Source organism: Momordica charantia (genome assembly GCF_013281855.1).
Source record: "Momordica charantia cultivar OHB3-1 chromosome 9 unlocalized genomic scaffold, Mcharantia_2.0 BLBB01000009.1, whole genome shotgun sequence".
Lineage (NCBI taxonomy): Eukaryota > Viridiplantae > Streptophyta > Magnoliopsida > Cucurbitales > Cucurbitaceae > Momordica > Momordica charantia.
This window is the reverse complement of record NW_028275167.1, coordinates 4,765,825-4,778,582: the sequence shown is the minus strand read 5'-3', so window position 1 is coordinate 4,778,582 and position 12,758 is coordinate 4,765,825. Positions and strand designations below refer to the sequence as shown.

The 12,758-nt window shown below is 30.3% G+C and overlaps 1 protein-coding gene across 1 annotated transcript; it reads left to right on the top strand.

The window, feature by feature from the left end:
- Nucleotides 1–8,120: 8,120 nt before the first annotated feature.
- GPAT3 (glycerol-3-phosphate acyltransferase 3) lies at nt 8,121–12,362 on the top strand. Its single transcript, XM_022289954.2, has 2 exons — nt 8,121–8,925; nt 11,210–12,362. The coding sequence occupies exons 1-2, from the start codon at nt 8,158–8,160 to the stop codon at nt 12,068–12,070; spliced, it is 1,629 nt and encodes a 542-aa protein (XP_022145646.1). The 5' UTR covers nt 8,121–8,157; the 3' UTR covers nt 12,071–12,362.
- The last annotated feature ends 396 nt before the right edge of the window (nt 12,363–12,758 follow it).

Sequence of the window (12,758 nt, the reverse complement as noted above, 5' to 3'; positions counted from 1 at the left end):
TGAGTTTTTCGTGGAAAAATCGGTCTTCCACAAATCAAATGGGTGGGCAGCGTAGACTCTTTCATCTTGTATTTGACTTTTTTTTTTGTTAAATTAACTAAATCTTATCTTATTTGAATTTTTTTTTAGTACATCTTATTTGAAAGGTTGAAAACTCATAATAAAATTTACTTGAAATATCAGGGCTATTTGGTCCTTGATTTTGATCTTAAAAAATTTTAAGAATTTATGCTATTATATTCTTTTCTTTACTATTAAAATGTTGATGATGTAATGTAGCACTCATTTAATAAAAATTTTAAAAGAGGAAAATAAAATAAACAACTCAAACTAAGGATATAAAAGTATGCGAAGATAAAAGGTAAAAAAAAAAAAAACAAGTTGCACGCATGAAATCTCACACGGACTTGACTGGGCCACAGGTGATGCACCTCAGTTAGGCCCAAGTCCAAACGGTTTCTTACACTCGCCATACTTAATGTAATTGTTTAGGTTGGGCCGGCCCAATGATGAGGGAGCACACTTTGGAGTAAGTATCGGTTGGTCAGGATCAGTTTTTGACCAATCATGGAAACTGACTTCTATACCATGCTATCTTGCGCCGACCAATCGAAGATTTTGTTGGTTTTAGAATTTTCTTCAGTTTTAGAACAGTCTTCTTTTTGGTGGAAGATGCTGGTATCAGAACTACGGTAGGCTTTTGAAGCGAAAAAGAAAAAAAAAGGATATGAAATCGACGATCCAAGAAAGGAAGAAGAAGAATGAAGAAGAAGATGAGGGAGAATGGGTGTGACGAAGTGAGAGATGAGAGGAGGAAAAAAAAGAGAGGAGATGAGAAAGTAGAAAATAAATGGGAGGGGAGGAATGGAGAAGATAACGAAGGTAAAAAGAAAAATAATAGAAAGAAATTACCTTGAAAATCAAATGGCTGTTGGTTTCAAAGCTGCTGCAGCACAAAGCACAATTCTAGCAGCATGCGACCTATGCAGTCTGTCCCTTTTTTTTTTATTTTTATATATTAAACATAAATGGTCGGTTAATTTAGTTGGAAATAAACTGACCAACGAAAAATAAGTTTTGGAATCTCAATCGATTTTTTCATCAAATCAACCAACTAACATTGTTTCGTCGTTTTTTCAGAGGCCTTCAAAATTTATTTTGTTAAGCTCTTCGTTTCTTTACTAAATTAGTCAATTTTTTTCCAATGTTAAATTATGACTAATGATGTAGAGACTACATAAAATTAGTTCTTCTAAATTTATATGATTGATTTTAGTACGCAAAAATAAGAGATTGAACCTCCCACCTTTAAGAAAGAAACAAAAATTACGGGTAAGTTAGGCTCGTATTTTATTAATTTATATGATTTAAGTAGACAAAGACAAAATTACCATAATTAATTTATCAACTAAATGCATAATAACTTAGTCGGCCTTCTTATTTAATGGCATGAGCGATAATTGTACCCTAAAAAAGTTGGCGGTCAACGTTGAAACCATCCAAATTTACTTGTCAAATATGTTATTTTCATATCATTATTATATATCGACCTACCCAAAAAAAAAAAAGTGTTAAAACTCTTGAAAGATCATCAATAATTTATGCTAGAAACAACTCTGACGACTCGTTGAAATTCAATCAATTCTACAAATTAAGATATTATTAAAACAAAGCATAAATCAATCGTAATTGACATAAATCTCATATCAAAAGATTTTGAGTTCGATTTCCCACACTCATATGTTCCACTTTAAAAAAAAATAAAAAAGATCGCTAAAATGTTAAAAAAAAAAACAGAAAAAATGCGAAAATTTTGTTGTTTTTTTTTAATCATTATAATATTTAAGATCGTTATTGTTTCTTGTTTCTCGTTTTTCATATTTCTCAATTTTTATTTTGTTTTTATCGATCCTTAATTAGGGTTCTTCCTCCTTAAACTTAAATCATCTAAATCTTAAACCCGAACCTTTTGATGAAAAGAAATGAAAACATTAAAAGCCATATGGGAGATGCAGTTTGTAACTTTCTAATGTCATAATCATTCACACATAGTTCTTTCTATTTTTCTCCAAAAGAAACATATAAAGTCTTTGGTCTCATAAGTCATGCATATGAACGTGTCCCACGAATTGGTCGAACAAATAGTGACACATCCCCCCGTGTTTTGAGATCTCTCTTGTTTGTGTGTTCAATCTCGGCTCTCGAAAAAGAACAATATTTTCCGAACGTTTTTCTCACTTACTGGTTGAAAATTTGATGATATATCGGTCAGCAAAGAGATTCCTATTCACCAAGTCACTAGGTAAGTATTTTCCCTTAAAAAATGTCGTCTTTGTTAGATGAGTAGTGAGTCATGCATCGTAGTGTAAAAAAGTTTTGAGTTTAAAGGTGTTAGGTGTGTGACCAAAATTTCATATTAATTAGGATAAAGTGGAAGATCGTGAGTATACCAGTGAGGGTTGAGACAAACATCTCCAATATAATGTATATATGGAACCTTTTGAGTGATAACAAAAGCAGAATTATAATATTGTGTCTAAAGAAGACATCATATTATTTTGGAGATGCAGGAAAGTCCGTTGTATATGGATATGTGAGCTCAATTATCAATTATGATTTAAATAGTGATTTAACAATAGTATTCTAATAAATATTCGTGTATTCGAGCTCTAAAATGTCATTTCTTAATTATTTAAAATTTTTTAAAGAGTATAGCATTACATATTAAGAGATTCAAATTGTATCCTAACTTATCAACTTAAACGTGTGATGGTCAGAGATAGGTGCCTTAATCATATGAGCTATAACTTGTTTTGATGGCTCTTTTGATTTGTATTATTCAATATTTATTATTTATTATGATATGAAATATATTTGCTTAAGTTTGAAATATGTATTTTGATTTCAGATGATTTTTCAATGGGGGGGGTGGATATAGCATTTATAATTTGTTGGAAAATTTAACTTTGAAAAAATTGCATCGAGATTTTTATTAACATTTTGACTACACACAAGTAAGGAAATTGATACATACCTTCATCGATATTGAAAATTTTCATTTTTTTAGTATATATATATTTTTTGTCAAATTTAATATTTTGATAATGACTTAAAAAATGTTGAAAATTTTAATTTTGAAGTGATAATGGACTATTTAATGTGGAAGGAAGAAGTCTAAATTATATCTCTGCTTGATTTAAACTCAGGAGACATTTTTTGATAATAAAATAAAACAAAAAGATATTTACCAAAAAAAAAAATCTTTTTTTTAAATTAAAAGATAAAAATAATTTGTCTCTTATTTCTTTTGTTCTTTTATTCCTTTGTTTCATGATCCTAGGAGGTCTAGTAAAGAAGAGAGGACATTTTCGTCTTAAAAAAACTTAAGAGATTTTTCTTTTTCATTTTTAAGTTTAAATATTTTAAAGATAAGAGTTTTTTAATTGTATTTTTAACTTTTGTCGATTTTAGTTCATATATTTTGTAAATGTCTGCTTTGGTCCTTATACTTTTAAAAAGTAATCATTTTAGTCTTAATTTATTGAGTATGGAGTGTCGCATTGAAAATGTGATCGGAAAAAAATGAGTTAAAAAATAAAATTAACGACCAAAATGATTACTTTTTAAGAATGAAGGTACTATCAAAACAACCAATTAAAAAAATATATGGACTAAAATGAAAAAAATAATAAAAAAATGAATGATTTAATAGTGCGAATAAAAATGAATGACCAAGATATTGTTTTATTTTTTTTCAAAATGTTTTTCTTTGTCAGAGAGTTGTCATTGTTACCTCATGGACAAATTCATTCACTTGAGAGAGGAGAGAGAGAAGAGAATAAATTTTATTTTACATTTTAAATGAAATTTGTAAAATATGACTTCAATTTTTACTTATTGATCATCTAAGACTTAACTATAAATTAATTTATAGAATAAGGTTAAATTGAATTTGTTGATAATATTTTGTTTTTTAGTTTAATATTTATTGTGCCTTTATCAGATAATATTTTATTTTATTTCATATTAAATATAAGGTTGGTTATTTTAATTAAAATGATAATTAAAATTAAATTTTTTTTTTATTTTTTTTTTAGTTAAAAAACATGTGATTGTAGATTTACACCTCTCCTATTTTAGACCGAATGTATAGTTATGCTTAGTTTGGTAAAATTAAAATAATTAGACTGAGTAATTATTTATAATAATTAATATTAGAATGTCAATGTCCATTAATAACCTATGGTTTAGGATGGTTCCCACTCGTCCATTAACAACAAACCAAATGCTCTTTTTTTTTTTTTTTTTTTTTTACTTTTTTCTCTCTCTTTTGAAGTGAAAATGTAGTATTGGTTGGCAAATTTCCTTTTGAATTTTAATTTTGGTCTTCCAACTTTTAAATTTTAAATAAAAATATTTTGTTAGTACAACATATTAGGGACGAGATAACCTCTTGGTTGGAGGTACATGCTAATTACCGCTGAGCTAGACCCACTTGACATTTTTATGTAAAAATATTATGTCCAACTTATTTTAAAAAATTATATAATATAACTCCATTTTATTATCCATACTTCCTACCATTCAGTTTAGAAATTTATTAAAAACTTTTAAATTTGAAAGACTAGTTAGACACCAAATAGTTTATAAATTCTTTAGAAACTTTTTAAAATACATAATTGAACAGTGGAAAATAATTATCTTGAAACTAATAGAGCAATTCAAATAGGTTTTAATTCTAATTTCTCTGAGAAGGTCGATCATAGATAAGTAATACAAAAGAAAATACAAGATTGGGATAGAAAACTTAACACCATAATTTATATTGATTTGCCCTCACTGAACTCACAAGAACGATATGCCCAACAAAAACTCTACAATAATTCCTTCTCTCTCTTTCAATGTTGCACTACACTACACTCTTCTTTTATGCTTATGCACTGGTGTCTCAACACTACGAACTTGTAGCGTCCTCTTTTCCGTCTTTGTAACAGTGTCGCACCGTTACTCTCTCTTTGTATGCTATCTTGTTTTCATTATAACGTCTCAATACTGTATTCTCACGTCCACTAGGCTCTAAACTCGTATTTTGGTTCCATCATCCTAACATAACCAGCAAAATAATGGAGGATAAACTTCATCGTCGAGAGAAGCAACCTAAACCACTCGAAAGAGGGATGAAAATATAGCAAAATCTATTTTAGAAAAGTCATGTTTTGGGATAAGGAGAAGAATTGAGAGGGTTCCTTTTGGAAGAAAGTTTCTTTGGTCTAAAAAATGGGCTTAAAGGTTCATTAATGAGAGAGAGAATGGTGGAGCCTCCTCATCCCAACTTGCTGATCAACCCCACACGTAAGCCACCCTGTTAACACTTTTTCATCTCCTTTAACAAATAAATAAACAAAAAGAAAAAGAAAAAGAAATCCTTTTTTTTAGTTTTCTTTTTAAATTATGAGTTATGAGTCTAAAATGTTTTAAAAAATTATGATTATACAGAATAAAAGTATTAAATTTTTAACGCTTCCCCATCTTTCATGGAACTAAACCAAATGTTTCTTTGGATCAATTTGAGAGAGGCATGTAGTTACATATAATCTGAGGTCTTATGCCAACTTGAATTTAACTCAGCGGTAATTAGTAGTTGTTTTTGATCGACATAGAATATTGAATTGAATGTTTCGATTTTTGTTATTTTTTGAAAATTAAGCTTATTAAAGATTCTACTTTCACCCATATGTATTTTTTTCTTTTTTTTTTTTTAATGTTATCTACTTTTTACCACGTTTTCAAAATCTAAACCATATTTCAAGAACTTTTTAATTGAACCTTTCAAAAAAATTTGTGAAAGAGTATGCATAATTTTTTTAACACATAAATTTAAAAACAACATCCTCAGTCAAACAGGTCCTAAATTTAAAGTAATGATTAATCAATAATATTACTTACGAAAGTAAATATTTAATAACGTTTGTCTCAGGATATTAAAACTCAATACTGTACACTTATATATTCAAGGGAACATCAACCCCCATTAGAAGGTATAGTACATATCTACCCTTCACTGTGAGACACACCCATTCCATCATTTTCATAATCTCAAAGAAATATACTAAAATTATTCATCCCAATTTAGGCACAAAGTTCATAACTAAAATACAATATTTATAAATGTTGTGAGGATTATTGAAAGTGAAATAAATATAATAAAGCTCATGATCAAATGAATTTAAAGATTTGGGTATCTAAAATTTTGATAGATTCACTTCATCAAACTCAAGATCTTAACACATGGCTACAACAATGAAACAATAATCTCATTATATCTTAAACCTTTATTATAAATAGTGTAAAATATTTCAAGATTTAAATAGAGAGTATATGGAGTGTCACATATATATATGTTAATTGTTATATATGATCTTGATGTATGATAGGTTAAATTATAAGTTTAGTTCATTAACTTTTAGAATTGTGTTTAATAAATTCCTAAATTTTTAAACGTGTCTAATAAAGTTATTAAATTTTCAATGTTGTATAAAATATTTGATATTTAGCTCAGAATATATTTATATTTATAAATATGGTGTTTATAAATATTTGACAACATTGAAAATTAAAAACTTTATCAGACACTTTTAAAAATTTAGCTAAGAATATTATGTAGCATGGTATTAGAAATAAAATTTATAGAGTATATCTGTTATTCGAAATAATATTCCTTCATCTCTACTTTTAGGAAAAAATGAGTCATGAGGTTTGTATTTTATCCTAATATTAGGATATAATTTTGAATTAAATTTTCTATTTGAATTAGGATTAGAAATTATATTAGGAAAAAATAGCCTTAGGCTTGTATTTTAAGCCATTCAATTCAATAAAATACTATTTATTATCTTCTCTATTTATTTTCCTCCTTGAAATTAACCGACCCAACATATTGACTTCGGAAAAACAAAATCCCGAGTAAAGTAATTACCCTACCTACAAAAAGCATTCAAAATAGACTAAAGTCCAATTGATGTGGCATTTTCAACTTTGAAATCGTATCAAACCGAACCGATTGATATTAATTAGTCGAACAAAAAAGATTGGTTTTGTTGGGGTTTTTTGGGATAGCCAAATAAGCACCATATATCGTACAGCCTCAAAAGTGTACTTTCCTAGCACCATGGTTGATTGAAGAAATGGTCAGCCGCCATCTCTTAAACTCTAATTTGCATCCCTGTCCCTTTTTTAAATTCTTAGTCAACATTTTAAAAATGGATTGCTATATATGTATTACTTGATCTCCTTACTATTAATTTACCGGTGGTTGACGTTCTAGAAATAGGATACTAATTCGGTTGGTGAATTCATATAGATTATTTGTCTCATTCGAATGATCCTTATCTCCTTTTAAAGTCTACTTGAAAGAGAATTTAATATTTTCTAGTTGTAGATACTTGAATAGGATAAATCATCGAATCAAACCCTTACCCATGTGCACCAACTTGTTCTAGCAATCATTACCTCTCCCTTCAAGGTTTGGTCGAAAGAGTGGTCAACACATCTGAACGAGACGAATCATCCAACATAGCCTGTACCCATGTGCACCAACTTGCTTATAGATAGGGATGGCAGATTAACTCAATTCACTCAATTCAGTAACTTTAGACACTAGAGAGATTCCAAAAATTGGAGCAACACTAGAGATGAATGTTGGCATACTTTTAGCTAAGCCTTCATCCTCCGTTTAAGGTCGGATCTCGAAAGACAGCCAAAATAAACAAATCTCCATTGTTTTTTCGGAGACGGATTAGTATGCAATCAGAACTCTGAGAATTTAAATATCCCCAAAATACCCCTCTACCATACAAATGGCACTGGGAGTATGACTTTTACATTTACTTCAAATTATTACTTGGGTTTTCCTTGGAGGGAAATTTATTGACTCAAATGGTCAACTACGTGTGACATTAAATGGCATAGACGAGTCATAGGCGAGGGAATTGGACCAATTGGTATAGCTGGTTCTAGTCTTAACTCTTAAACAAGCAATCATAATGGCAAATTTTGTAATTAAAACCTCGACCAATGGCAATCTTCAATCCAAAACCCTATAAATAAACCAATCTCGTCTTTTGTTTTTTCAGACAGTTCCAAAAATAAACAAAAAAGATGACAAAAGCCGTCGAAATGTCCACTTCTTTTTTCTTCCTCCTCAAAGCCCTCTTCCTCAAGAAATTCCACCGCACCGCCGCCGTTCACCGGAAGTACCAGAAACACCCATCTCCGGTGGCGAAACTTCCGAACGGTGAGCGGAACGACGGTGAAAAAACCCTAATCTTCAACGTGGAAGAAGCTCTCCTCAAATCCTCTCATCCCTTCTTCTCCTACTTCATGCTGGTGGCCTTCGAGGGTGGCGGGCTCCTCCGGGCGATGGTGTTCTTCATGTCATACCCGCTGGTTCGACTCGTCGGCCCGGAGATGGGGCTGAAGATTATGGTGATGATATCATTCTGTGGGTTGAAAAAAGAGAGCTTTAGAGTTGGTTCTTCAGTTCTCCCCAAGTTCTTCCTAAACGACGTCGGATTGGAGGCGTTTGAGGCTGTGAAAAGAGGAGGGAAGAGGAAAAGAGTTGTTGGGTTTACTAATTTCTTCCCAAAAGTTATGATTGAGAGCTTTTTGAGAGATTATTTGGAGGTTGAGGAAATTGTTGGGAGGGAATTGAAGGTTTTTGGAGGCTATTTTGTGGGTTTAATGGAGGAAAAAGTGAAGCTTTCTTCATTGTCCAATTTGGTTCATAATTATGAACATGAACAAGAAGAAGAAGAAGAAGAAGATCAAGAGGCCAAAAAGTTTGAGAGAAATAATGGGAATTTGATCATTGGGATTTGTGGTTCTCCAAAGGGATATGATTTTCAGCTCCTCTCATCTATTTGCAATGTGAGTTTATACTTATACTTTACCCTAAACTTTAATTTATTGTCCTCTATCTCATACCCTAGCTAGTTTTTCTTTAGCCTAATCTAGTTAATTAATTAAACCATACATTTACTTGCAATTTCAAAAGAAATTAGGGTCAATCTGAACATAGCTCAACTGTAGGTTTGAATAATTGATATCTCTATTCTCAATAACATTGAACTCAAAAAGACCAATAACTCAACAGTAATTGACATATATATTTAGTTGTAAGCTTGATCTGGCCTACCCACATGTTGTACTAAAAAAAGTAACATTGAACTAAAAAAAATGTTTAAGGTGAATTATAGGATGGAAGAAAAGTATCATTAATAAAAAAAAAGTATGATTTTTTAGAAAATGAAAATACAAAGATGTTATTGAAATGGTTTTTAATAATTTTGATTTTTTGATGTGTTGTGTGAGAAAATATTGATCAATTTGAATGGTTTTATTGATTTATAAAAAAATGAGAAGAATCAACTAGATATTTTGAAATGGTTATATTGAGACTAAGTGACTTTTTAAATTGGTATTTGAGGGGTGAAACAATTTTGAGTTATTTCATTATTGGTTTTTTTTTAAAGGAAAGCTATATATTTTGATTTCATTCATCTAATTTATTATAAGGTTACACATGTATGGATTATATTTGAGTTGGAGCTGATAAAGTCAAATAGGGGTATCCTTCATTAAATGAAGTTTGATTAAATAACATTTTAAATAAGTTTGTTCAGAAAAAGAAAAAACATTTTAAATAAGTAAATGGAAAGAAAGAACAAATTTTCCATTCGGATTTTAGGAAAAAAAAGGGGGCTTGAGTGTTACGTGTTAAATAATAAATTAAATCATGTATTTCTTATAAGTTTTTGATAGATTTAAGATTCATTATTCTAGATTCATCGGCTCATTAAATTAAAGTTAACAAGAAAAATCCTTACAAATTAATTTTAATTTATCAACTTCAAAATTCGAAGATTCAATTTTTTGGTAAAAAATATATGCTTGAACTATGTTTAGATTAACATGTTTAATATATAGTATTATATCATATTAACAAATTTGATAAAACGAAATATTAAAATATATTTATAACATTCTTTTGTATATGGTCTAAGCAGGAGATCTTTGATCATCAAATTAAAGTATTATTCCATAAGAATAATACAAAAGATATCAGCAATTCTATCTTTTCATTAATAGTTTAGATATACATTAACATCAATAAGTCTTGTCATAATTAAATAATCAACATGCATAATAGATTTATATTAATAGCTTTTCATGTCATATATTGTTTCAAATTGACATTATGCATTTAAAAGATAGAAGGAAAAAACTAATAAATAAATAAAATTTAAAATTTATTGATTTATTTATAGTATAATCTACTTTTATTTTAAACTAAAAAAATAACTGTCTTTAGAAATGGTTGTGCTTATTGTTTAATTTTATTTTCTTTATTTTAAATGATTATAAAGTAGTTTCGAGAGGGAAAGAATCAATTGAATCATATCTTACCTATCTTGACATTAATAATTTAGATACACATTTACATCTACAAGTCATAATCATTTATTATTTAAAAAAAAAACATTAATGAACATCCATAAAGTATTCCAATAAAAACTATAAGTTTTTATGCTGTAAATTACTCAAGAATTAATTAGCATGCCCCGATAAATCTCAAATTTAAAAAAGGATGGAGGTCCCATATAATTTAATAATGATTTTGGTTTTGATTTTGATTTTGATTTTTCTAAAAACAAAAAAGGAAAAAACTTATCTTGTTTGCTGATAATGTTTCTTTGTTTGGTTTTTATCTTTTAAAAATCATTATTTTATGATCTTGTCCAAATTCTAAAAATCACTGTTTGAAAAAGAAAAATATTTTAAAAAGTAGAGATTACAAAACCAAAAACAAAAATTGTTAATAAATAATAGCATAATTTTAACCGGAAAAATATCTATTTAGAATAATGTCTTAAAAATTATTGTAATTTTTTTTAATCTATAAATCTTTCTTTTTTTAACTTAGAATGTTTTATTTTCATTTTGCTATCAAAACTATTATATACTTAACCTCTACTCATGGATGAACTTCTTATACATAAATAGCTAAATCCAGACTTATTTTTAATTCTCGACCTTTCTATAAATATTTGTCAAGACAAAACTAGTTGTCCTGAAATTTAATGTCTTTTAAAAATAAAATTATTATCAAACAGATCATAGTACTGATGATATCAAAACTGTTTTTGAACAGGAAATTTACATGGTGAACGAGGCCGAAAAGAAGAGGTGGAAGAGGCTCCCAAGCGACAAATTTCCAAAGCCTTTGATCTTCCATGATGGAAGGTTGGCTCTCAACCCAACTCCTTTCGACACTCTTGCCCTCCTCATGTGGCTCCCTTTTGCCCTAATTCTTGCTGTCTTTAGGGCCTTTGTTTCGCTCTTTATCCCTTATAGACTATGCATCCCTCTCAATGCCTTCAGTGGAATGCGCCTCACTTTATCAATCCCATCCTCCCACGCAACTAAGTCTAACGATCATGGCCTTCTCTATGTTTGCAACCACAGAACACTCCTCGACCCTCTCTACATCTCAGCTGCCTTAAGAATCAACAATCCTTTTGCAGTCACTTACAGCCTAAGCCGCATCTCCGAGTTCTTTTCACCGATCCAAACCGTACGGTTGACTCGAAACCGTGACCGTGACGCGGAGGTGATGACCGAGTTGTTATCGAAGGGTAACTTGATCGTCTGTCCCGAAGGAACCACTTGTAGAGAACCATACTTGCTTAGGTTTAGCCCTTTGTTCTCAGAGGTCGGGGCAAAGATAGTTCCTGTGGCAAACGACACACATGTTTCTATGTTTCATGGTACGACTGCAAGTGGGTTCAAATGCTTCGACTCGCTGTTCTTCATAATGAACCCGTCCCCGGCTTACACCATCAAGATGTTGGATTTGGTTGCTCCATTGTCCAAAACATCTACACGATTTGATGTGGCAAACCATGTCCAAAGTGAGATTGCAAAGGCTTTGGAATTTGAGTGCACCAAATTTACTAGGAGAGATAAGTACTTGATTTTGGCTGGCAATGAAGGAATTGTACATTCCAAATAGTGATCAATTTCGATTTTCATGTATTATAGGAGACAAGTACGAGAAAAGTATAGAAGGATAGAACATTAAATTAAAGATAATTAATTAATTATTTGATGTATTTATGTTTATTCTATACACATGTATATGTATAGATCATCTTCCCTTTGGGTAGTTTTGGATTTCAAATGTGATCTAATTTGAGTTTGGGGTTTGAAACTTTGAGACCAGGCCGATTATTTTACATTTATAAAAGAAATTTAGAGTGTTTATATAGTGCTATAATATTTGGCTTTGAATTCTTTCTTTTCTACCTATCTTTTAGTAAAGTGTTGCTAATTTTTGTACTCTCCCCTGATGTAGTCTTTCAAAATCTAGCTTAACTTCCCGTTTGTGTTAGAGTTAGCCGGAATAGAAAGACTACATCGAAAGCACAGCCGAAGTGAAGCTGCTTTACCAAGTCTACGAGGGGAAGGAGCGATAACTTTCCGAATAAGCACGACGCATGCCTCCATCTATCTATGTATCGATTGTCTGGTCCATATAACAATACTCGAAATAAAAAAAGAAGCTTGTGCCATTCATCGCGAACTTTTTGATCAATTAGGTGCGGGAAGATATTTCACCAAGTTGGATTGACTTCAACCATGTTCAAACCTTATTCCATGGTGTTGGGAGGGGGGGGGGGTCAAACTCCAGACTCCCAACA

What these genes read in the sequence shown, in the direction of transcription:
- GPAT3 (XM_022289954.2), top strand. Translation starts at nt 8,158, where the DNA reads ATGACAAAAGCCGTCGAAATGTCCACTTCTTTTTTCTTCCTCCTCAAA. An exon ending in TCCTCTCATCTATTTGCAAT is followed by an intron (nt 8,926 to 11,209) that starts GTGAGTTTATAC and finishes GTTTTTGAACAG; the next exon opens with GAAATTTACATGGTGAACGA.